Below are 27,287 nucleotides of genomic sequence, written 5' to 3' on the forward strand. Positions count from 1 at the left end.
ACGTTGCTGAGATAATGGCCTCAGAATGGTAAAGTACATCTACCCTGTATCTTCATGCACTGAGAATTAGCATGCCCTATGTGAGTACAGCAACTGAAAGCTTCTCCCCTGCCTCAAATGATAAGGCATATGTATGGCACAGTAAAATCCGTTGTTATTTAAAGACAGAACTTAGTTTTGGTAACTGGCCTCTGCTGTTATATCCCAAGAAATGCATTCTGTTCCTTTAAAGTAAAAGTTTTCTTTAGAGTAAGTTGTAATTCATAGTGTTGTCCAACTATCAATTCAATTACAACTATCAATTCAGTTGCTGACATGGGATCTAAGGGGCAGCTTGTCCTACACAGACCTCTACCTGAGAGACCTAGTATTACTTTAATTTAGCATTAAGGTGAAAAAAAACCCTTCATTTTTGTTTAATTTACATTCATGCTCAAATTTTAATTGAGAGGGGTAGTGATGTAAGAGAACAAAGCTCCACAGTAATTTTAAGTAAAGTAATACTCCTTGCTATTGAGACTTTTTTTTCCTAGGCTAAGTTGTAAGCTTAAGTTGGAACCATGCAAAGAATACTCCAAAGAAATTTAAAGCCAGATTCCTTCTCCTTCATTAACCATTTTCCCCCAAAATGTGAGATGGAACTTAATGAGTGAGATCATACATGACCCAAAGGCCCACACAGAACACACCCACAGGGTAGGGTAAGAACTCCCATTAGATTTTGTGTAACCATAGGTTTCTGGAAAGTTACCAACTAAAAGATTTTTTTTTTTTTCTGACAGAGCATTTCCTGTGCCTACAGTCTACGATGGCTACATTTGAAAATTCATACAGAAGCTACATTTTCAAAGACCTATCACCTACCTATTTTGTCTAACACACATATATTTATATATACTACGCACACACACATATACAGGTAACAGTTTACATTACAAGGCCAATTAGAACCTGCATTTCGCAGTCTTACGTCAACTAGTGTGAGCAGCTTCATAGACAGTGTATCTCAAAGCTTCTTTATCCACTTGTATACAAACAGTACTAAGGCTTTTGTTCCCACATCACAGCATTTCCTCCCAGAAAAACTCAAGTCCAAACAGACGTCTGTAAAACTCTAAATTCCAGCTGCCTCCTTCCTATATCCGGTGGGACAAAATTCCCCTTTGTATGCAAAATTCCCCTTTGTATCAACTTCTTGTTAATCGCATTTTTAGCTGGTTACCTCCAGGTCTCTGTTTTACAGGTGGTGACTCTGTTAAGAAAGTCCTAGTATAGTGTACATATTAGGCTTGTTTTGACAGAAATGTGACTATTCACATTTCAAATAGAATATATTACAAAAACCTTTTAATAATTACTATTACTTATTCAACACTAATACATTAAATACTACACACTACAATGCCATAAATCGCAGTGTGTAGTATTCTTAGGATGGTAAGTATAAATTGCAGGGGGATGAAAGGATTGAGAGCAGTCCGGCCGAGAAGGACTTGGGGGTACTGGTGGAGGAAAAGCTGGACATGAGCTGGCAATTTGTGGTCACAGCCTACAAGGCCAACCGTATCCTGGGCTGCATCCAAAGCAGCGTGGCCAGCAGGTCGAGGGAGGTGATTCTGCCCCTCTGCTCTGCAGAGACCCCATCTGGGGTACTGCAGCCAGCTCTGGAGCCCTCAGCACAGGGAAGACATGGACCTGTTGGAGAGGGTCCAGAGAAGGGCCACAGGAATGATCAGAGGGCTGGAGCACCTCTCCTGTGAGGAAAGGCTGAGAGAGCTAGGGTTGTTCAGCCTGGAGCAGAGAAGGCTCCAGGGAGACCTTATTGTAGCCTCCCAGTACTTAAAGGGGGCTTCCAAGAAAGATGGGGACAGACTTTTCAGCAGGGCCTGTTGTAACAGGACCAGGGGTAATGATTTTAAATGAAAGGAGGGTAGATTTAGACTAGATATGAGGAAGAAATATTTTACAATGAGGTTGGTGAAACACTAGCACCCTCAGGTTGCCCAGAGAGGTGGCAGATGCCCCATCCCTGCCAACATTCAAGGTCAGGCTAGACAGAGCTCTGAGCAACCTGATCTAGTGGAAGATGTCCCTGCTCACTGCCAGGGAATTGGACTAGATGACCTTAAAAGGTCCCTTCCAACCCCAGCTATTCTATGCTTTTATGATGAATGGGGAAATTTTTTTAGTTTTAGACCTCGGATAACAACTGGATTTCTCATTTATCTTTAGCTAAGGATATAACTATCTGTAGAAACATCTGCTAAGCTTAAGTGTGATCCTGTGAAGTTACATTAATCATACAATTAATATATCATTGTGACAACGTTTCAGTAAATGTGATTTTTTGATAGAAAATACTTAGATCATATTAAGTGTCATATTTTTGGCTAATTACACTTTTCAATGCACAGCTTAAAAAGATAAACATTTTCTGGATAATGAGATTGCTTTCATCCCTATTTCCAAATTGAAGACAACTTGAAATTAACAAACCTCTCTGGCAATGTTACTTAGAGCTTCATCTTCTGCAGAAAACCTATCTTTCACTGGAGTTCTCTTCCGTCCTGATCCAGGAGTTCCCATTTTTATTCTCTGGTTCTGTATTTGCAAAAACAGAAAGGAAGAAGCTCAGTTTTCAGGTCTGGAATTAAAAACAAACAACCCACACCCCAAAATGTAATAAATTTTCCAATTCTTTAGCTATATAATACTCAAGAAAGCTACGTGCCATTGGGACAAGTTTATCCAATTGTTGTACTTCTGGGAAAACTTTATCACAAAATCTTGTGACAGCTTTATAGAACACCATTGCATCCTAAAAGGTGTACACACACAACATTTTTCTACTGAACAGAACCCATCAGTTTACCTACAGCTGCTGAGTTATTCACAACTGTCAATTGCTCCTAGGTCAATGACAATACCCATGTACTCTGTGACTTTACACAACCCTTAAAAATAAGTATCCATTTAATTTTGTGGACATGAAGAAAACCTATAGGTAACAACAAGTTCAAGAATTGAACTTACATGATCATTAGAGCTCTCTTCAAAACAGAAAAGACAGATTCAGCAGACAAACTTTTCAAAACCTCCAAGCAGGTAGATGGGGCTTGCTTACATTTTAATGCTGCTGCAACTGAATGAGAATTGCAGTCTTCTACTAAAGCAAAAGTAAAGATGTTTCTAGACAAACAAACATACATACTTTTGCCTAACAAGATTCCTAATTTGGGAAATTAAGAGCAAAACATCCTAGCATCATTTACCCAGAATAATACATCAAGTATCCTCTTAGCCTTCTCCCAGAAACCTCTGTTACCAATTGCAAGAACACAAAAAATCACCACCAAATCAAAACATAGCACATACAGCCATAGACAGCAAAACATTATGCAAGAAAAAAAACAAGCTAAATTAGTTTTTCCAAATATCCTAAAGAAACCCTACTTCCAGACATCCAGGTCCTTCCAAATGCCAGATCAGAATTTGGTGGTAGTCCAGCTATTTGATAGAAACAAGATTAAGTCTCACACACAGGGCTTGGGAAAACACCTTATTTAGAACCAAATTTTCTTCATACAAATAGATGAGGTCTCGAAGGGAACTACTATTGGCTATCCTTTTGAAAATGAACTGGTGCAAGAACTATCTTTCATACTGGGTCTAACCAGCAAACATTCAAGAACTCGTTACACTTAGGGGGGTGGGGCGCAGAAAATAATGCGTTGGGGTACTTTTGTGTAAGCATGTTATTTTTATACAGCATTCACAAAGCCAAAATATATTGGGGTACTTTCTGGCACTCAAAGATACCAAATGGCATCACAGCTCTCTCTTCATTCTGTACTTTAGCTTCTATACTACTTCTTCCCCCTCAACCCCCCCATAATTTTATGCCACTAGTCCTCTCTTTTCCTTGCAGGCAGGAAGTCCTTAATTCTGCTTCAAATTCTGCAGGTATTTTACTACTCTTTATCTGCTTAGATGAGGGAAATAAAATATTTGCTGATGAGAGAAAAGACAACAGAGACTTGAAACTAGTTGTCCCCCTTCTTAAAAGCTCCTGCATAGGATAAATACGACAATTATGCAGTAATCTTAATTTCTTCCCAGTTGCTATTCTGAGACCAAAACTAAACATACTCAATACTGCAGGTGCACAACAACTCCATTGTGTAAAAACCTTAAAGGAGAGCTTGCAGTGTTTGCAGATAAGTAGTAAAAGAATAAAACCACAGTGTCTGAAGGGGCCAGGGAAGATGTGTCCAGTAATGAACACACTCCTGACGGGGAAAAGTTGACATAAGTACTCTCCATGGATTCCATTGATTTTTCCACAGACTGCTTATTCGTTCTGCAGTGCAGAGCGTTCAGATAAAATACAGGCATTTGGACCAACACACAGGACTCACCTGCCAGTGAGTGTTTTTACCACCTGCCTGTGGCTCATGGTTCAATTGATTTGTTACTCCCCCACAACATGGTTTTGTTGTTGCTGTTTGTTTTGGCTTTAATTTTGGTGTTAGGTAGCAGCACACTTTCAGGAAGAAATACAAGATTCCAACCTCAGTATTATCACAGGCTGGGATGGGTCTTGCAAGTAGGACAGCACAGCTCAAACTCAGGGTGAAAGGAGACTCTGAGATAAGGCCTGGGACAAGTATTGCCATTGTTAATCCTTTCAGTAAGAGTCTATCTTTTTAGTCTTAAAAACAAGCAAGCAAACTTATGTTTTTTTTGTACTCAGATTAATTTAGATATACACACAAAGATAGATATACATATACCTACGTATATATAGATATATATACTCCAATCTCACGTTTGGAGATCTCTGTGGCAAACTTTTAAGCTCAGAGCTACAGGTTGCTGCCCACAATTAGAAGAAATGTCTCCAAAAATCTGCATCTTTCTTCAGTGATTCTTATTGGTTAACTTCAAATAAGAAAAGCAGATAGGGCCCAAAATAAAAGTTGCATCGACACATAAAATAATACTCCCCTACTACAGAAGGTTTTCTCAAGGTTATGTATTGGCAAAAAATAAAAAGGCAAGAAATAATGTTATTATAATAGATCAGTTCATGTAAGCAAGAGAACACAAACCTACCTACTAAAAGAAGTCACTAAGCATGAAATGAAATTTTTTTTATCGATATGTTAAGGGTTGTATTTCTTAACTCAATATTTACCACGTAAGTAAAAACCGCAGAATAACTGCGCATACCATAGACTTGCACTGTATTTGTGGATATCCTTTAAACATACCACTTCTAACAGACAACCAACTTTGGTTTGTTAATTCAGTGAGATTCTCCTAGCTGGCAGATTGATTTGGGGAATTGAATGTAATAGGTTATATAGCTATTTTTAATACAGCTATGTTCAGACTGACAGTAAGTACTACTGTATATACATAGTGAATTTAGAAACATTAGAAGCTGATGCTTTAAATGAGCAAAAAGCACCTCATCTCAGTCTTGCTGCATTGTAACTGTGCCAAAGTCACTGCTGAGGAAGGCAGGTGTGGCATCCCTTCCAGCCATCTGCCACGCTTCTCGCCTAGGATGAGCGCAGAACTCCTGACGGAGCCCAAACCCAAAAAAAGGAAGCAGGGACAGATTACCTAGAAGGTATATAGAGATGTTGCCTTTGCCTACAAGGAGGAGTTAGGAAAGCTGAAGCGTAGCTGAAGTCAAAACTAGCAGAGGCTGATAAGGACAAAGAGAAAGGCTACTCTAAGAGCATTGCTAACAAAAGAAGGACTAACTGTAGGGACATTGCTTAGGGATGCAGGGGACATGGTAGGGGGTGCTTGCAAGGCCCACTCTTGGCAAAATGGTCTGGATAGTAACAAATGTGAACATAGGAATTTTTGTGTGTGAATCAAATATGCACAATTGTCTGATAGGATATTGGCCCCAAACTGGTCACATTGAAGAGCAAGTGGATCATCAGATTAAACAGTAACTAGGGAATTAGAAAGAAATGCTTGAAATAAAGGAGCCCTCTTGAAAAGAGGTATAAAAAATATGAAAAGCTGTACCTGTGGGAGAGGCCTTGGAGAAGACGCAGCAGCATTCAAAATCTGGTTCGATGCTGCCAGAAGTCACCCCGTTGACTGCATCATGGTATCTGTCCAAGCCAGACAGCGCAGCATGCGTCCTGGAGGATGCAAGGTCCTGCACTCCAGCTAGCAGGTGGTCAGTACAGGGTGCAGCAGGGGAGGAGAACCCACACCTTTGGTGCATGAATGGGAGCTTGAGGTGCACTCTCACTGGCATGTGCATTGGGGCATTGTAGGGAACAGCATAGGTACATGCAAACCTAGAGCACTCACACCTCTAACAGGAATCATGGGCAAAGAGGGGGCCTGGAGTTGAAGAACAGAGGATAGTTAAAGATTGGCCTAGAGAGGCTGTGAAAAGTCCAGTCCTGAAGATATTCAAAACTTGACCAGACAAGGCTCTGAAAAAGCTGTTCTTATTAACCATACTTTCGGCAACAGGTGACCTCCAGAGGTTCCTTCCAAAACAAAAAGTTACATGATTCTATAGTTATTATTTCTGCCAGCTTTGAAACTGAATCTCAATATAAGCTTTCTTTAATAAGACATTTTAATATTCCTTCAAGGGTCATATCACAATTTCTTCCATTCCATGTAACTTTTAATTGAGCTGATGTATGTCAGAGTATTTCATGTCTTGTTATGCAGTTCAGTACTAGAAATCTAGTTCTACTGCTAATAGACTAATTAGTCTAATACTAAAGGTACCATGATGTTACTTCTCAGAAAAATAAAAGGTGCCAAACATTTCACATGCATGCAGAAACGTTTCCTAGGTGCTTCACTTCCATAACTTGCTAATTGCAGGAAAAATTATTTTGCTGCATGCTATAAGGAATTTAATATATGCTGTAACATTAGAATTTTCACAGAAAATAACTAAAGAGAAACCCAAATCAAAACACAACCACACAAAGAACAGTTTGCTACACTGGCCTTCCTAAACTATAAAAGATAATGAAAGGGAAGTACATTATGATCTGCTGCATTTACAGCTCAGAATTCCTGAGTCTCATCTATTACATGTTTATTTCTTACAATGTGTAACCCAGCCTACAGTATTACATGACTGATGAAGTGACATCCTGTTGTATTTCATTCCAAAAAAACCAAAGTGTCTGAAGTCCCCAAACAAACCAGAAGACCTGTAAGCAAACCCCTCAAGTTCCCGCTCTTATTTGTCTTCACTTCAGGCTTCTATAAATTTTTTATCTTCCCCAAGTCTCTGCTGTCTATTTTTCTTCCTCCTATTACCTTCTGACTAAAGGTTTTCTTTGTTTATTTTTGCTTCCTAGAAAAAAACTGTGACCTGTCTTATGTAAAAGAGAAGCTACACTATAATTTAAGGCCCTATCACTCACCACCTTCTACGGCACCACCTGTTCTGATGCCTGGGTCTATGCCAGTGTATTTGGCATCACATACATGCAAGGCATTCAGATACTACAGTGTGAACAGGCTATAAATAAACAGACTGAAAGTCTCCTTTCCTCTTTCAAGTAAGACCACAAGATAATTAAAATTCACCTGTGTAGAAACAATCTCTGTATATTTGATCCACCAACAGAAAAGAGCAGCCTTGCTCTAGAACCACTGGCTGTTAAAACCAGCCTCAGAGTTTCCTAATTAATACTGGAATATAAGCCAGCAACACCTGCATTTCAAGTCCAAAGCCACAAACATCGCAGTTTGTAGTAAATTTAAAGTAGTAAATTATTTTAATCATGGGAAGTAGTTGCACATTTTGTCCATAATCTCCAGGCAAAGTTTCTTGCAGTTTCAGTTGTCCACTTGCAAATTTAGTGTTTCTATCTGCTACATACCTTTAAACATCTGAATTGAGTTGACCATAAAGGAGGTTCTACAGAATATTGCAATAATGCTAACTGCCCCCGCTACTGGAAGCTGATCTCTGACATGTGATAAGACAAATAAACACTACTGGGAAGTTGTTCATTATAAATTATCATCTGAATGTAATTTCACAATATTAGAGTACATAAAACTCTGTAACAAACCTAGGTATTTATCTGTCTTAACAAACAAGACATAGCACTAAGCATTTTCTCAACAAACCCCAAAGACCTTATAGAATACATAGTAACGGTCTGTGTAATCAATTTCAGTTATACACTGATTAAATTTAAATTAGTGGCTAAATTCTTTGATTTCACAAGAACAAAAAGGCAATGAAGCCAGTGGGAGAGGGCAACATTAACACAGAGGAAGGCGTGAATTTCTTGAAACCAAACAGTCTGTAACCCTAAAAGAAAGAATCTGAATGAAGGTTACTTGGACTAATAATGTTAGAAACACATTAGTAAATAAGGAGAATAAATGGAAGAAGCAGGAGAAAAAAAACCTACAGCATTCCTCACCAGCAAACCCACCACAGGTTGCTGATAAAGCACAAATAGTAGTAACTCATTTTGATTTTTGACAGTTCCACGAATGTTAAATATACCAAAAATTATACTTGTGAAATAGACTAAAGAGCAGCAAAATATTTTTGAAAATACGTAACTAAAAAGAAAGACCTAAGAAGCAGGAGTGCTATGCAATGCTGACAGAGTTGAAATGATAGAACCTAAATATACTTCATAAGTTAACTGAACGCTTGCTTCAACAAGTGAATACTGCTGATGAGTGAGGGTATAAAATCTACCATACCCGCAATTAAAGCAAAGTTCTAAAAGTTAATGTGCTCAGAAGAACATTGGAAAAACCAACGCAGGAATTCTGAAGAACTGTCTCTTAAAACCGCAGCTCTTGCAACACAAAGCTACAAACAAACCAGAGGTATTAATACTGCAAAACAGCAGAAGTAGCATTCATATTTGAGAAGCAGAAAGATCACATTGGAAATCACAATCTTATTTGCTTAACCTTCAGTGCTTTCTCAAAGCAAACTCTAAAGAAAACATACAAATAAATGGACACATACTAAAAATACATTACTTTACTTGACTTAAAATTATGCAAGACAATTTTAACATAAGTCTTCCCCAGAAGAATGCACCTATACAAGGGCATGCTCTTTGGAATTAATATATCTGTCCAGGGGCCCCAAGAGCACCTGAGAAAGAAAAGGAGCTGCATGATCACAGGGTGACCATGACCCAAAAAAGGAGTGTGTGGGGAGTGAGAGAGGGAAATAAACAGGGTTTTAATGCAAGTTTTAAAGACTCATTTAGAATAACCTTGTTCAGAAAAAGATTAACTGAAAATAGAGCTCTTGCAAAAAAGTCCTGCTAATATGAGTAAAAGAGACTAACATTAAAGGGAAGCAGCAAAGACTGAGAAAAGCATATAATTACTGTCTGCCAAAAGATTACAGTGCTTACCACTATGATGCAGGCAAAGTTATTCCAGTTCTTGAATAGTGTTTCCATTTAAAAAAAAACAAACAAAACTGTTCATCTCTAATCATGGCCCACTTCAGAAACCATTGGCACCAAGTTTCTGCTCTGAGCCGACAAGCTTGTGTCAGCTTCTTCAGGAAAAAAAAAGTTACTCTTTAGATAGTTGACAGCTAATCCAGTACAAGCTGACAACTGCACAATCCACCCCTTTAATGCAGCATATTTGCAGTTTATTTGCAGTTTTAGAATCTGAGAAATATAACTTCTTATGAGTTCATGGTGTTAAGCAATAGAACAACAATTCCTTAGAGGGGACTGAAATTCCTCAGTTTGTTGGTGTTATGATGTTATAGATGAACAGAAGGTCACCAGTTAAGACCCTTACACAGCCTGCAAAAGCATCACTTGATGGACCCATAAAGCATAACCGTGCCTGGTTAGTATTGGTAAACTTAAAGCAATGCAAGACAGTAACTGTACCAGTGTATCCTATAGCCCTGTAGAACTACTAGGCACCTCCAGACCCACCAAGGTATCTTTGGTGACCTTCCTCAGACTTTGCAAATTGCCAAAATTCCAAGACAACATCATGCAGCGATGCAACTTCAAGCAGTGGCACTTATTTTATGAGGCATGAGTTCTCTGCCAGTCAGTTGCTAACAGCTGCACTTGGAAGATAGCATTACTCCATAAAATAAAACAGTACATACAGGGTATTATCATCAGTGACAAGAAGCATCTGCAAAGCTCTTATAATGGTCATTCACCAGAGGATATCTCAGGGCACAATGTAAAGCATATGTAGGTTTCAGAGAAGCAGTGTAACACAGTTGGACTTTTCTAGAAATCAGTGCTACCATAAATGCTGAAGATCCAGGTACAAACTAAGAAATCAAATGTGATTTTAAAATATGAGGAAGTGACAGTGGTATAACAAGCACTATGAAAAGTGACAGGAGTGCACGACAAAAGAAGTCACAAGAATCTTCCGTGTTTATTCTAGAATTGAACGACCATCATGTTTACATTGTCAACTTTTTGAAAATGAGTATCCTTTCTGCCATTTTGCAAAAGAATGACTCATTACTCATTGAAAAAAAAAAAACCCAAAAGAAAACACTGCTACTATATTGAGGCTCTGTTTTTTTAATGAAACAAACAGAGAGCCCCATGGTAACAACCCACGTTCAGTAACAAGCTGCAACTATTTAAGATATTTTTCCATTACCGATTTAATATTTAGTACGCTCCTACACACTTTTCTACTACTGCTACATTTACAGTACAATGAAGAAAAGCTACTGAAGCAAGAAGGACAAATTCTCCCCAGGAGATCCCTTAGAGCTTTCTCCACCTGCTGCCTCCTTGATCAGCTGACATCACTCCTGCTGACTAGCCCTCTGTTGTGGTAGCAGGCTGGTGGGCTTAAAAACATCCGTTCCCACCTGGCCCTTTGGGGCACGCCCCATCACCTCCTCCCATGGAGCACCTCCAACTCTGCATGCCTAGTAGAAAAAAATATGAACTTCACCTTCCCCACAAGCAGACAGCACTATTTACATAAACTATTTTGAAGAACATGTAATGCATCAATATAAACTGTCCATTACACACATTTATGTTACCTACTTTCCAGACATTCAAGATAACAAATTTTCATTACTTTCTCAGAAAGCATCTCTAATAATTTTTTTGTTAACTGTACTGACCCCTAACTATCACCATGCACCCTCACATCAGCATTTTACAAACACAAACAACAACATAGTATCAAAACTGTTAATGGTTTCTAATCCTCTGCTGGCATTATATACCAGAGGCATTCAATAATATATCAGTCTAGGTTTCTGGGGTATATGCACATGACAACTTGTGTGCTATGTGAAAGTCTAGACCTTAAGATGTTCTACAGACCCCTACTACTTGGAGTCCAATTTAAATAGCACTTTCTAAAAGTTCACGTGTTAAAGTATTATGCCATCTTCTGAGACAATGAGAGTAATCTGAAAAAAGAGCTCCTTTGAAGTCAGTTCACAAGAAGTACTGATGTTTAGGGCAACAAAGTTACTGCTGTCACATTTCACACAACTGTCTGCTACACAAGTTCTCAGCCAGAGCCCGGAATTCAGTTCAGGTAAGACTGACTTCACACTCTAAGGTAAACTCTATCTCCAAACCCAAGTAACACAAAACAATGAAAAAAGCATGTCACATACATCAAACTATTTTGTACTGCTTGAGCACCTTTCATCTGTTCTTACATCATCACCAAGCAATTACATTAACGAAGGAAGCAGCTGTATATTAAGATGATAACTGTTTCTGAGCCCTGATACATTTAATTACCTCTCTTTAACAGTCAAGACACAATTAATGTTTAAAGAACTCACCAGACAACCGTTGATTTAATCTTACAGGAAGTTTGTAACAAAAAAAAAACCCAAAACAAAAAACTCCACACATCTCCAAAGATGTCAGATGCTAACACCAACACTTTAAAGGGATAAAACTGATCCTAGACCTCCCTCATTCCCAGCCAAAGACAGCTAGAGGTCTCTCTAAAATAGAGGGAGTCACTAAGATCGTAGAAACTCAATGTAGTATCGCTTCAGCTACAAAATGTTTTTATGGTCAGTGAAATACATAACACTGCCCTTCAGAGTATCACGCTAGGATTCCAGCTGGAAATCACTTAGAAAATACAGAGAAGATCACAGCCCAGAGCTGTTTTCGGGCTCCTTCCAAACTGATGCATGTGCCCATCATCAACAGTCTCTTTGCAGTTATAGCAGCAGGGCATACTAAGAATAAATAAATAAACGCGATCTGAAATAAAAAAAAAAAGCCCGACTAAGCATCAGGAGACCTGACTGAACCCTACCATAGCTCTCTACAGAGGGGGCACGCCCTATTGCTCTGAGAAACTGTGAGGCTCTGGTAACGTGCTTCGAGGAAGTGTGAGGCACCCGAAACACAAGCAGCTGTGATTTCGGGACATCTTCCTTTCTCCCTCCTCTTCCTCGCCCCTCATCCCGCCGTTTCCATTCCATACCGAGGCGTGAACGGCACCTTCCCGCAGGCCTCCGGACCGGGGCGAAGGACAGAGCCCGCCGGAAGGGCTCGGCCGGTCCCGGCTTCCCCTCGTCCGCCCGCATCAGCGGCGGGCACAAAGACGGGGGCCGCCCGCCGCCGTTATGGTTTCCCTTTCTGTTCGCCAACCTGACAGGGGAGTGCCGGCTGAGCCGCCGTGCCCTCCCCGCTCCTCCAAACCCGAAGAACCGGGTTCCCACCCTGCCGCCCCGCCCGGGTTTGTATGTGTATGACACCCTTTTCCCCCCCGCCCTCACCCTCTTCTTGCCCGGGCCCCCAAGGGTCCCTTACCTGCGGGCCAGCCTGCTGCAGCACTGGAACGCCTTAACAGGGAGTTGGGGGTGTGGTTCACTCTACCCTAACCCCCTTCCACGGGTGCGAGGGGCTCGTGGGTCCCGGAATCGCCTCAGGCTCCTTCCTTCCCTCGCTCCCCACGCCCAGAGCCCGAGGAAGAGGCAGAAGCCACCCCAAGGCCAGCGCGGGTGCCCGCCGGGCACAGGCCGTTCGGGGGCCACGGCAAGGCAGCTGCTTCCTCACTTCGCCCTTTCCCTCCCCCGTGAGGGGGCCGCAGGAACCGGAGCTTTAGGCAAAGACGAGCCGCACCGCTCCAGGCCGCCCTCCTCTTCCCCGCCCCACGCTCTTGCCTCCTCCCCTTCAAAGCTGGGCGGTTACAGCCGCATCGGGAACGCGGGTAGGAAACAGCGGTTAATTTCAAACGGTCCCCGCAGGGCCCTGCAGAAGGAGGAGAGGGCCGGCAGCCCTAAGCGGGAGCGGCCCACGCTGCCGCGGAAACCGGCACGCACCCTCGCTGCCGCCAGCCCCTTGCACAGGCCGGCGGGGCTGACTGCGCAAGCGCGGCGCCCGCCGCCGCGGAGGAAGGGCCAGCGAGGAGGGGAGAGCGCGCGCATGCGCGGAGCCGGCGGGCGCGGCTGTGGGGCTGTTGGCGGGCGGCGGGGTCCCGGCCGGCTCTCGGGGGGGGGGGGGGGGGGAGGGGGGCGGGCGCGCGCCTGTGTCCTGAGGCGCCCTGTCAGCGGAGGGAAGGCGAGGCAGAGGCCGGCCGCCAGCCGACGTTAAGTGCGCTGCCGGAGGAGAAGCGTCCTCCTCTCCCCCGCCTTTCTGCTTCACTCAGCAAGTAGTGAAGGGAGGGGGGTCGTGCCCTGTGGTGAGGAGGGCTGCGGCGGTCAGCTCGCCGCCTCGGCCCCCCCGCCTTATCATCGGGCAGGCCGGCTGACTCACTGCAGTGGCGGGGAGAGGTAGGTCTGCGACCTTCTCCTTTGTGTTTGCTTCTCGGTTTTCGCTGGGGTTTGTTTTCCTCGAGCGGTGTTCCCCCGGGCCCCGCCCGGCGAGAGCGCCGGAGGGCCGCGGCCGCCGCTGCAGAACCGCAGCCCGACCCGCCGCCAGCAGCCGCGGCCGCGCCCGCGGAAAGCGCCGTGCTCGTTTCTCGCACCACCAAGTTGTGGGTGCTGCTCCCACCATTTCACATGGCACGCCGCCCCAGTGGTTCAGGAGTTTTACGTGGATGGGTGCCAGGCAGGGGTTGTGGGTAAAAATCCTCTGCAAGCGTTTACACCTTTTATCTTAGGCTGGCCCAAACGCGACCGGACTCGTGTACTCTCGAAATTTGACTACGAGAAAGCATCGGGGTCCCTAAGGATAACATACAGAAAAGAAAGAAATGATTATACCACTAAATATATCCCAATTTACACACAAAGAGCCGACTAACATTGGTGAAAGTATTGATGAGACTCTGCTGTGAGACAGACTTGGGATCAAATCTGTAGTCACTGGCTTTTCAACACCCGTCAGTAAGTGCAAGGTGTCTGTAAAACAGAGATGATCAGGGGTTTGGAGGAGGTGGCATTTCATATGTTAGAAATCACATGGGAATGAAAAAGCACGGTTAAAATGACAAGCCTAGTGGTAGGACTCAAGAACATTCACCAGAGCCCTTGGCAGAGGTCAAATGTTGTCTTACTAAAATAAGCTCAAGTGGATGTGCATAACGTAAAGAAAAAGGGACATGCAAAGTGAATTAAATCTGTTACAGTAGACATAAAACAACTTCCTTGAGTTTCATTATTCTAGTTTTCTGTTTGAGAAACCCTATCCTGTCTCAGTCTCTTTCATGAGCTGATCATACAGCATAGCCTCACCGTGCTTATTTTTAACATGATATTAATTTCTGTAGTAATAGATGATGATCTCACCACAGGGAGATGAACTAGAAAGTTTCTCATGGAACATCAGTAGGAAAGACCAAAAAAGAGTACTGGCTTAAAAACTGCATTTTTATTTGAAGTTTACTCTTACAGAAGGACTTACCTGCTCATTTTCTGGGCTTTATGGAGAGTCTTCATTAAAAACATCTCTTTTGGTTTGGTCTATTTGGTATGAGAAGTCTTTAGTTCCTGCTTGAGTGGAGGGTTTGTGTGGAATCTTCTGAAATGTGGGATGTCCCAGGTCTGTGTGGGGTGATTCTCTGTTAATATATTGCCATATAAAGGGGAAAAATGTTTTCAATTGTTTGTACATTTTTCTCCGATGAAGTGTTGGTATTTGCATACGTTTAGTCTATTGATGTCATAGGCTGCACATTTTTCTTTAATGATGCAGCAAAACGCATGTCTCCTTGAGAGCAGACATGCATTTTTGTGGCTTGAAAGAGCAGTTGTTTACTTGACTGAAAAGCGGTGCACAGTGCAGTGTATGCACAGTGCAGTTACTACAGGCAGTGGTACAGGATGTCACAGTAGCAATTCTGAGTTCAGCATCATTAATGAGTAGTTAAACAGTCAAGTTATATACAGTTTCAGTACAACCCTTTAATTAGAAGCCAGAAAATGAAAGTTGTGTTTGAACTTTTGCTGTGAAATGGCTGCAGTTACAAAATACACAATTATTTATGACTCTGCCTTGAACAAACTCTTACTGAAGCTACTATAAAGCTTGCTCTGTTAATGAATTTCTGCTAAAAATAAATAAATGAATGAATGAAGTATCACTGCATGCACCTTTGAATGTATTTTCTCCTCGTTGTCTTTTTATACAGTAGGTTAGTATAGGTTCCTTGTCATATGTAATTGAACATGCTGATTTATTATTTCCTTTCCCTTTTCTCTGGAAATCTGTGTCTAAAAACTGTTTTGTTCAGTTGGGGCATTCCATGGGTGAAATCTTTGCTCTTTTTAGAGTGATGGTCACCTAAGAAAGTATGTCTAGGATGAATTTTTAAGTCAGTTGTATGGAACCATTTCAACAATGTCAACTTCCTGCAATAACTTGTATGCAGTTTTAAAGAGATTTTGTCACAGACACAACTTTGATGAGAGAAAAAGATGTTTTTCTGTGTAATGTTTGCTATTTGTGCAGTTTTGAGTATTTCTTTTTTTGTCCCTCTCTTTAGCATTTCTAATCTTCCCATGACGGTTTTTCTTCATGAATTTTGCAGCTTCTGCTTAAGAATGTAATAGTGATGGCACACATGTAGGTTTATAGTCTAACTTAATCCCTGATGTCATTCCATGTATTTTTCCCTTCTGTGTCTTCCCTATTCTTCTCTCCCCACCCTCCTCTTATGGAAAGAATAACTTAATAACTTCCAGCTATTAAACTGGTAGATTGGTTTACTGATGGAGACCAACTGGTTTAACATAGCATTTTAAGAAGTTCTGACCACCTCCATCCACTTACTTCTCTCTTTCCCATTTTGTCCCCTTCCTTTCCTGTAGTTTCCATCTCCTCTGTTCAGATACCATCACTCAACAATTCATTTGGCACAATTGAACATACATTTTTTTTTCCAGCTGTAGTAGATCCTCTTTTGGAGATTCCGAATGTTGTTAGTAACTGCTTGTTCCCCCACTCCTCTTAAAGAGGGTGTTCTACTACTCCCTTGTGACAGGTGGAAGAATCAACTTTGTGTGGCTAAACTGTAAAATAAGTGCAAACCCTTTCTGGAGTGCAGGGAGCAACTTTTTCGTGTTTGTTTGTTTTGTTTTTTCAAAACAGTTGTCGGATGTGCTTACAGGAGGCTTCTGCCAGGCCCTTTCAGTCCTGTCCTCCCCCACCTTTTGTTAAGAGTTTAATTTTTGCTAAAGATACATCTCTGTCATCAGATACACAGACACTAATATTAAATAAATGGTTTAGATCTCAGTATTTATGTGTGTTTTTTTTTTTAATTCAAGAGGAAAAGGAACAAAAAAGATACATTGCCTCCCTCGGATGACCTTTTTTTAACTCAGACATTATTAGGACCCAGAATATATTTACAAAATATAAGGTCTGGGGAACCATAGCAATCCAATGGTTTCTACCCCAAGTTAAATATAAAAGTTACATAAACAGATGCTGAGCACTTTATCATTCAGGTACTGGACTAGTAAAATACATTTTTAGTTACTGGAAAACTAAATAGAGCAAAGGAATGAGTAATCCTGTGGCACAGTCAAAAGATCTTTAAAATGATTCAGTACCAGCTCTGTTGAAGCACTTGTCATTATTCAAACTAACGTTGATTTTCAGTTACATTCAAAGCAATAAGCGAAGGGTTGCATGACTTAAATGTAAACGATGGCAAACAGTTTAAGACTTTAAAGAGAATATTTGAAGTAGTTACTAAAGCGGAATGCATGCAGACTGTATGCTGAACATAATCACAAAATTCTTTATTTAAATCTTTTGTAGAATTCATTGGAGTACTGAGGGACTATTACTAGGTTTCCTCTGTAAGGTTTTGGCATACATATGACATTTACCAAGTAGTGGGAAAAAAACAAGCATTCAAAATTCCTGGCTGTTTGTGGTGGGGATATGCACATTTTACAGCTGTTCTTGTAGGGGTTAATATAGACTAGAAGGTTTCTGGTAGTGCTAGAATCTAGCACTGCAGAATCAGTGGGATTTAGTTTTTCCCTTTACCTCATTTACTTTTAGTAGTGTAAAAATCTGTAGGACACAGTAGCAATTATGCATATAGGATGCATTTTGATGGGGATTAGTACCAACAAGTCTTTTCGCTGCACTCCAGCAGTAGAATTTTATGAGTTCTTCTGGTTCAGATCCATTGCATCCTCAGCAGGGAAAGGGTTAAACTGTCTGTTGAATAGTTGTGGGTAGGGCTAACTGGAAAGTTTGTATTCCAATGTTTTCCCAGAAATCTACATTTCCAAGTAAATGCAATCTTTTGTAGAAAACATCTGCTTTAACACAGATTTGTTAATTGACCAAACAGTTGAGAACAGAATGCTCACCACTTTCCAGATATTTATTTTCACTGTCCTGGTTGTTTGGGTTTTGTCGTTTTTTAAGTCTTTTAGAAAGAAGGTAAGCACTAGAATACTGTGTTTTATGTTTAGAATGTTTATAGGAAGATTTTTGTAATAGCTATGTAGATTAGTATTCATTTTTATACAGTAGAATTTTAAGCACTAGAGTACCGTGAACAGTGTCCAAAGATTAGCTTGTTAAATAAGAAATAAGGGAAAGATACTGGCATTATTTGATTGTAGACAAATCATTAAATATCTTAACAAGTTTTGTGGACTGGGATTTTGTGACAAACTTTTTTTTGAGTAAGTGAAGCTATATTCTGAAAAAAAAAATCTAAACCTTGAAGTATTCTTTTAAAATTTGAATGTTTTTATGTTATACATAGCAGTATATTTAATTTTCATATAAGCTTTTAATTATTATTCCATTGTAAAAACAACTCGAGATCCAGGTATCATAGTCCTTGCAGACCTGATAGATGTACTTCTAAATGTCTTTATGTTCTGTTTGATATATATAGAAATACTGATAATTTCCTATGCTAAATATAGTTCTTGAAAACTCAATTTGAAGTCATGATATATTCTTTGTGCATTATATATCCCCCAAAAGAGACTGTGTAAATGCTAGCTGATTTTACTGATGACACACAAGCCACATAGAGGAAATCACCTCACTCTTACATTGTTGTGTTGAGTTTGCAAAACTAACGAGCAGTGTCTATATTAAGCATAAGTGAGTAAACACATGGATCTTTTGGTATATACTCATATGTTTTTCTTAGTCACTTTTCTCATGCCTGTTATTTTTTAGGTAGAAACATATTTAAATTTTACATTCTAATGATGACTTTTCAATCCATTTAGATTTTATAACACACTGAAATCAAACAGGCATTTATCAGAGCTTTCCTATGCCTTACATCCACACAACTCAAATTACCTTCACCTACTACAGTGTTCCCACCAAGTAGGCTGAGCTGAAAAAAATATTAATGTAACTAAGACATATCTACTATGATTTTTTTGTCTTCTTTAGAAAATATAATAAAAAAATTACTCCTTTATTTTTGCTTCCTACTTGAAGGAAACATTATTCTACAATTCTCTTCAAAATCTCAAGTGCACAGATTCTCCATGTAACAAAAATAGCTTTCACTGAGCCTTCATCTCGTTTTCTCCAGCAACAAAGTTGACCCTCTGTCCAATGCATTTAAAAAACAACCAAATGGAGTAACTGAAAGCCAAGTTGAGAGAGATGCTTTTTTTTCCATTAGTATTGAGCCTGTATGCTTCATGCTGCTGTTTGCCGCTTCAGCGCACTTCTCTGTTGGTGTATGTCTGACATTAATTTGCATCATTATTTGAAGCTGAAGGTGTATGGTTTTTTCACAGAAGTACTGTTAAAATGGAGAAGGAAGAGGACATTGAAATTTAAATTTTAAATGTCAGGCTCTGTACTGCACTTTAGAGTCGAATCTGTATATTGCTCACAGAAGCCTGTCCATGGTAACTCGTATCTTCTTTGTAGAAGTAATCACCTTTACTTTTGATCCGTTTTTTTTCCAACTCCTGAGCAGATGCTGCCACTTCAGTCAATGGCAGCTGTGGATGCTCAGCACTCCTGAGAGAAACAGACCGTTCCAATTAAGCAGATTTGGTTTAAGAATTCCATTTACTGAATTGAAGCTCAGCATATGTACAAGCTCTGGAAGACTGGGAGCTAAGTAATATTTGTCTATAAGGTACATGTACCCAAGATCTACAGCAAAAACAACTTTGTCATGATTAGAGCTGATAGTAGCTCCAATGCTTGAGATTTTAGGACTATCATACTATACAAATTAAAAAAAAAAAACAAAACAAAAGTAAGTTCCTATTCTTAACATTTCAGAGAAATGCTATGCCAATGGAATTCAAACACAATAAAACAATGAGGAAGAAAAATGTGAAAAATTCACAGAAATGTTCATAATAATTCATTTAAATTAAATAGAGTTTAAATCATGTCTTACTTGTCTGTAAAGTCTAACCTGTTGACATTTGTCTTTAATGTAATCATTTACCTTATACAGGATTGTAATATAGCATATCCCTCTTCAGTCTTTCTTATGACAATATGTGGATCTTTTATTCAGCTGGAGTGAAGCTACTAGAAGACTCCAGATGTCTAGTTGTCACGCTAGAACTGGCCAAACTGAAAAGTGAATATATGATTTGAAAATATTTTAACCAATTAATTAAACTAAATGAAATGGATAATATTCCTTTAAATTTATGTTGCATTTTGGAGCTTGAACATAGGATTACTTAGATTTTGTAGCAAATTGATCTCTATGTATACTTCATGTTGAATCTTCTGAGGTTTATGGCAGCTCAACCTTTGTGACCTAGAAGGAGTAAAAAGCAAGTTTTTATGTTTCTATATGTAATTTGCAGTTCTGATCTAAAAAAAACCCTCTAACGTTATAGAATTCTGTATTTCATACATGAACAAGAAAAGATTATTTGCAATTTCTAAGGGTTTTTCTTTTTGCCTTTTCAGGGGTTTTTAAGGCAATCATGCAAATAATCATAATTGTTAAGGGATGTCCTGAGCTACATCTATGCATGATACCTATGCAACTCTGTGAGACTTCTTAAATTATATTAGCAGAACTCAAACCAATTGAAACAGAGTAAACAAAGCTACTGATGATGCAAGGGAAAGAATCGGTCTTCTACTGTTTCTAGGCTGAGCAAGTGTAAAAGCAGTATAAAAGCAAGCAGATGTCACTCCAAATACACACTGGGCAATTCTACTTCCAGGCATGATTTAATTCTGAAGGGTGACGCGACAGTCTTGCTCAACGTTTCTGTAGCATTTGAAAGGAGATCCAGTAACTTTTGTGATGATTCATGCCTGAATATTTTGTACACTTATTAACTATTCCAACCAGCTCAGCTAAAAAAGAGAGAAAGAGCACACACAAACTGGATTATAGTTTCTTGTGCAGACTTGTTTATTAGCATCCAGTTAAGAGAGCCAGTTGGTTACTTACACAACCTCAGCTCAGCTTGCACAGGTGTCGCCAAGGGCATCACTTGTAAAAAACGGGATTACACAACTGTAATGAGGACACTGGTTGGCAGGGAGAACTTTTGTTACAGGAAGTGAGACATGAGGAAACAAAAACGCTGGGTGACTACAGGAGCCAATGCTGGGTTTGTGGGCCTGGCAATTTGGAGGAAAACCAACTAACACTCCTCCCTCCCAAAAAACCACCCAAACTCTCTACATGACTGCAAAATGCTTATCTGGTGTCAGAACCAAGGCACAACAAATATGGATTTGTTTCATACTGTTTTAACAGTAATTTTTCAGAGCAAAGCTATACTTGGAACCACACCTTAAGCTTTTACGCAACAATTTAGTTTTGCTCCTTTGTTATAGGCATCAGATTATTTAATCACTTGAGGCTGAAAACAAATACTTTTAGGATTCATTAATGAAAATAGAATGGGTTAACCCACCAATTTAAGAATCCTTCAAATCACCAACTGAAATTGTAACTTTTGCTTATATGTATAAAATACACATACATGCAATATGTGTAAACCAGAACATCGTACTGATAAATTAAATATTAAAACTAAGCTAAATGGAATCTCAAAGAAATTGCAGTGTCTAATGACAAGCAGTTTTTTAAATAACCATTTTATGCTGTTAGGTTACTCCTTCATTGAAGATGTCACAGTATTCTCCTAACTCTCCTTGTCTGCTTTACTTCAAAACCTTTGAGAAGAAATTTAAATAGGCACCAGACCAGCATAAGTAAGATGTATACTGACTTTTCAAGCTTTGCCTGTTTCCTGAGGGAAATACCACAGTTCTCAATTCCTGGTAAGCAAGACAGCCATGTTCATTTTTAGAACAACCAATTCTGCAGCTGCGTTTATCTACTTGTGTATGAGAGGACATTTGGCTGGGTTGCTTGTAAAAGATGGTACCAAACATAACCAGTGGAATGGTAATGGGTATCTAAACATAAAGGTCTGGGTCGATGCAGCTGATATTTAGTTGCTTTGAAACTACATAATAGTTGTTTTGTTCCTTATAATCTGCCATCGATTAGTAGAAATAGTGTCTGGAGTATAACCTAGAATAGGGGAAAGGTGCCTTGTTAACTAGAATATGTTGTTTCTGTTAAAACATGCACACTTTTTCCTCACAAAACAAGAACAAAAAAGCAACAAAAACTAACAACAACAACAAAAAGAAATTTTCATGCTGGATGAGGAAAAGCAGTAAAAACTATCTAATTTCAGTTTAGCTGTTTGATTGTTGTTCTTGTTCATCTTTGTCAGATCTGAAGGAGTAGTATCCAGAAAGGCTACTAAGAGGTGTTTTGTAAAAAGTTACCCCAGAAATTTATTGGGATCAAGAAAAAAGTTGTAAGGAAGACATTGAACTGAAATTCATCTAAGCATTTCTTAGATGTGATCTTTTACTTATTTGCTCTATTTTTTGGCAGCTTATATAAGATTAAAGGGGAAACCGTAATTAAACTATTTCACACTTGCCCTTGACCATGCTAGGTTAAGATGAGGAATGTGAGGGTTTCGCTTGGAGATTTTGTAAAAAAAATCCAGAGGCTTTTAATTTGACGTCATATGACAAATACAAGTTTAGAGCCCAGTGTACAGCCTGGAAAGTAACGGCAATGGCTCTGATGCCAGCCCATGAGTGGCAGGGTGCTAAGCCTGTACAAGGGGTCAGCAGTTGGTGGGAAGCACCGTGGGCTACCAGGTGCCCCAGCAGTGAGCCCGAGGGTGCAAGGCTGCCGTTACTGGCTGGCCACCTGGGAAGCAGCTGCTCTCCACCCTAAACCAGGCAGCTGGCCAGAACCCAGGACTGAGAACTCTTTGGTTTAGCATGGAGAAGACAGAGGAGTTTGCAGGGGTGTAGTAAGGAGAGAGAGAAGTAGGTGCAAAAGTGTAAGCTGTTATCCCTGATCAGCTGATGGAAGCCACTGCTGTTTGTAGTCTCTCGCTGGCAGGGAGTAGACTCTGGCTGCAGATTGCTATAATAAAAGTGCTGAGAAGGTCAGGGTCACAGATGTGAAGGTTGTTACACTGGTGTACTGAAGATCTGATACTTGCTTCCTTAACATGAGGCAGTACCACTGCTCTCATTTCTTAGTACTGTGCTGTTGTCTCTACAGTGATGCCATTTTCTGATCCTTTGTCTCTTCTGTAAGTGCACTGTGAGGTCTGATTTTTGAGCCCCATGTTTCGAATTCTGTTAATAGTTTATATTTTCTGTATTTATGCTTTCCCCTATTTCCAAATATGCCAACAAACAAAAATATACTTAAGTATTTAAAATACAGTAGTCAGTAGGATGATGTTAAAAAGCAAACAATTCTTGGTTTTGATTTAAAAACTAGAAATATTTTCTGTGTTGACTAATGTACCTGATATGTTTCTGATTCTTAAAGAAAACATTTCATTTTAGTCAGTAGGCCTTTTAAGTATATTCAGTATTTACATTTTTCTCCCTCCCCTCCTAAAAATCATCTTCTCTGGAAACATTAGAAGCAAACCTCCATTTTCTATGCTTTCAGTATTTCTATCTTTAAGCAGTCTTAGTGTTAGACTAAATTAACAAAAGAACAAAATTCTTCCACTCCAGCAAAAATCAAATTAGTTTCACTAACTAGAAGTAAAATTACTAGTTGTGATTAATGGAGTTTATTTCATAAGAGTTAAAAAAATAACCATAAGGGAACTCTCTCCCCTTCATTATTTCCTTTGCACCATATAACAAAGCTTTTGACTTGATCCTTTCTGCTTTTGTCTTCTTCAGGCATCTCTGCATGAATGATGCAACTGGATTTATTTGTATGTAATTCAGTGCTAAAAAAAACAAAACTGCCTTCAGAAAGTGCAAATGTTTGAACTTCAAGTTCAGAAATTTGATTTGCTTTGGACAAAGAGTGATTTGAAGACTGTTCATGTACCTGTCTCTCTGCTCTGGATTGTGTTTGCAGTCCACCGCCTGTGTTCTCTTTGCTCTGAGGCTCATGTTGAGCAACCACTGTGTTTGCCTATATGATGTCTGCTTTTCCAGTTTTGCTTTTGAACACTAGGTATTGCTGCTGAAGCAGCCGTTTCTCCTTTTAACTCCAGAGAAGTACCACCTTGATTCTAAAGTATTTCAGGCCAGCTGGGTAAGAGAAGTCGCTTCCAAAACTGCTCGGTATCTTCATGGCTGCTTTGCAGGCTGTAAGGTGATGGCAACAAGAGAATGTTTTGTAAGTATGCACTGTGTACTCTAGATTACTGACACCACAGAAGCTAAAGCAGCCACATTCATGGTGTTTTGTTACTTCATCATAGTCCGCAGTTACCTCCCTATACCTAACCTTCCTGCATGGCTCCTGCTTGAGCACATGCTAAATGGACTCCCCTGAAGACCCAAGCCCCACGTGGCTCGTGGGCAGTATATTGCCCAATGAGACTTTCTGACGTGGTTCATAAATACAAGAAATTAAAAGGTTGCAACAGAGGTTGGCAAGAACAGAATTTGATCTTACCTGCAGTGTGTTACTTGCTTTGTATTGTCCCTAATGGCCTAGAAAACGTTTGTACCACTAGACTATAAAGAATTAATTATCTAAAAAATATTTCAATAATAAAATTAATGAATGTATGAACCTTCGTATTGTGCTTAATTAGTTTAACTTAAAGCAATTTTTAGTACATGGAGAAAGAGGAGAAAATACTGCATGGAACATTTTCAGTGCAAACTTAGATTTAGAGTACACTTTGAACAAGAATTATATAATACATTATGACAGCAAGTGAAGAGTTATCTTTCTTACAATATCTGAACAGCCAAAAGGAAGTTACGCCTTCCTTCTAAGAATTTGTGTGCATATTTAGAGTATAATTATGCAAATTTAATTGTTTGCAACACTTTTTCTGACTGTAATGGGATTTTTCTTTTCTCTCAGTGTCCTAACTGCAAGATTATCTTGGTGCTTTGGATTGTGGCAGTTTATATTGAAGGAGTTGAAAAGAGATCGAGGAAGCTACGTGATGTAGAAATAACATTTCTGGCTATTTTGGATAATTACAGGGATGAACTGTATAAGGTAGGAAAATAGAAGAACAATACATGACACTACGCTTGGAAATCAAAGACTAAATAACATGTCTCTATTCTAGTCATTACTGGTAGGAGATAGAATTACGTCTCAATGTTTCCATGAGTGTTGTGTATTCTGACCCAAGCATCCACAGCAGGTCCCCTGGCCTGAGCACAAGGTCTGGCCTTCATCTCTGGTAAATAATTCAGTGTAGCACTTCTGTGAGTAAGTATTATGACATGTGTTTAATATAAAGATTCACAGAGTAAAAATCATACTGTAAATTCTTTAGTAAACTTGCATCATAACTCTTGAGTTTCTTCAGTTGCATGCAAATTGCTGCTAAATCAGAATATGAAGCTCACAATGTGGCTCCTACTTTCATAAGAAGGACCTGGCAGTGTTGGAAATAATAATCAAATATCCTGAAATCCTTTAATTTAGCCAGACAGAGTAATAAATGACACGATTGTCTTGCTTTTTTTACGCCAAGCTAGTTTGCTTTATGTTGTAGTACTGAACAAACTTGTAAAATTGGTAGTATCTTTCTAGACATGAACTTTCAGATTATGACCTCCAATGGACATTGAATACAGTTTAACACTGAGGCAGTCCCCATCAACTCAGTGTCTCTTTTTGTCTTACTTCCCACAGGTGTTATTCCAAATGAAGTTTCAGGTGCTGGAGGACAAGCTGGGGTCAGCTTAGTTTTTGTTGATATAATAGTTAGAGTTCATATTGCATTTACTATAAATTGAACTGTATAATTGCAACCCTTAGGTTAATACCCCTTCCCCTTTCACAGCCACAGGAAAGTCCAAGTGGTCTGAAGTAAATTATCAGAGGAAATACTTGTGTGAAGACTTGTCACTGTTTTGTGGGGGTAGGGGTTTTTTTTGAAGCATTTTTTTCCTCTGTAAATGTAATGTTGTAATACTTCAATTACAGGCATCAGAGTTTATTTTGTGTAGTTGGAAAATAGAAGGTAAATGATCCATTTTAATAGATACACTCATCAATAAAGAATGTTTTATATAAAAAATAAGTAAGGAATATTTTATATTAGTAAATCACGAAGGTATATTTTATATTAATAATTAAACATGACTATGCTGTGAGCTGTACCTGGTATTTGTTAAGGCAAACCCAGTGTCTCTGGCCTTTTTGAAATAAGCAGGGAAAAACTTGATGTGTGTGAGAGGAGTGTGGAATCAAGTGACAACATAAGGTGAGCAGAGTCTGAGAGAGAACAATTTAATGATTAGAACTTGAGTTTAATTTGAAATAGTGTATGTTAACAGATGAAGACGCAAAATCACACAGTTAGTTGGAGCATTCTGAGCAGTCTGGCAATTGCTTCCTTTTAAATAACAGTTTTCTCAAGTCAAAGAAGTGCTTCACATCTCAAGATTCTGCATTGGCAGTATTTCTTTGCAGACAAGGGGGATAATAAAAAGGAAGCATGTCATCCCTACATACAGGTGAGCTCCTAGAGACCATGAAATAGCATGATAATACAACAAGGGGAGCATCTCTTTTCATTATGTGTGTACGTAGTTAAGAAAGGATGTCTTCTGGACCACAGAGTTAAAAATATTTTAAATGATGTATCTGGGAACAATATCAAATGGTCTGTGATTCAATCCCATATCCATCACTAAGTTGCTGTGCACTATCTTGAGTTTTCCAGAACCCAATTTACTCACCTGTAAAATGACTTGCATTTATTTTATGGACATTCCACCAGGCCTACCACGCATTTGTTTCTAAAGCACTTCAAGAAAGCCATACATCATGTATGCAAATCAATACTGAATAATAACTCTGCTCCTGTAGTAGTTCAACAGAGGTGATGAAGTACGCACTATTTTCAACTGAAAGGTAAGTTACTCTTCTGCATGTAGAAGTGCCCTAAGGGCCTGTCATTGAGAAGTAGGTCAGACATGAAAGGAATTTCAGGCCTAAAGCCTTCAGTCTCTTCAACCAGATATTCCACCCTACTCAGTGGGTGGCAAAGCTTGTAGTAAATCCTGGGAGCTAGAAAAAGGAGTCGAGGAGGATGAGAAACACTTCCTTCCAGAACATTTGAAACGTAAGAGTAGTAGCAAATTGAGAGTATGACAATACTCAAGCAACAATACAGCAGTATCAGGATATTGTTTTAAATGCTGACAAATTCCTAATTTGAAGTTAGTTGAATATTCTTAGAGATCAGTTACATTCATATTTCCTGAATTCAAGCACTAATTGATAGATATAGCTACATAAAACTATTGGCTCTGTGCTTTTATATGTAATGGCTTTGTGTAATCACAGAACAAAAATGTGTATTTGTTCTGTTTTGCAAATTCTAGAAA

At 39.5% G+C, this 27,287-nt stretch overlaps 1 protein-coding gene across 3 annotated transcripts in view; it reads right to left on the reverse strand.

Annotated features, from left to right (window-relative positions):
- LRRFIP2 (LRR binding FLII interacting protein 2) overlaps positions 1-2,586 on the reverse strand; it is a gene marked incomplete at both ends in the record, with an annotated part of 50,747 nt that extends 48,161 nt beyond the window's left edge. For all 3 annotated transcript variants that reach the window (XM_082015518.1, XM_082015517.1, XM_082015516.1), the window contains one exon: positions 2,497-2,586. In XM_082015518.1, coding sequence (XP_081871644.1) covers positions 2,497-2,586 — 90 coding nt within the window. The remainder of the gene's footprint in view (positions 1-2,496) is intronic.
- Positions 2,587-27,287: the final 24,701 nt, after the last annotated feature.

This window comes from Phaethon aethereus, assembly GCF_964289735.1.
Source record: "Phaethon aethereus genome assembly, chromosome: 2".
Taxonomy (NCBI): domain Eukaryota; kingdom Metazoa; phylum Chordata; class Aves; order Phaethontiformes; family Phaethontidae; genus Phaethon; species Phaethon aethereus.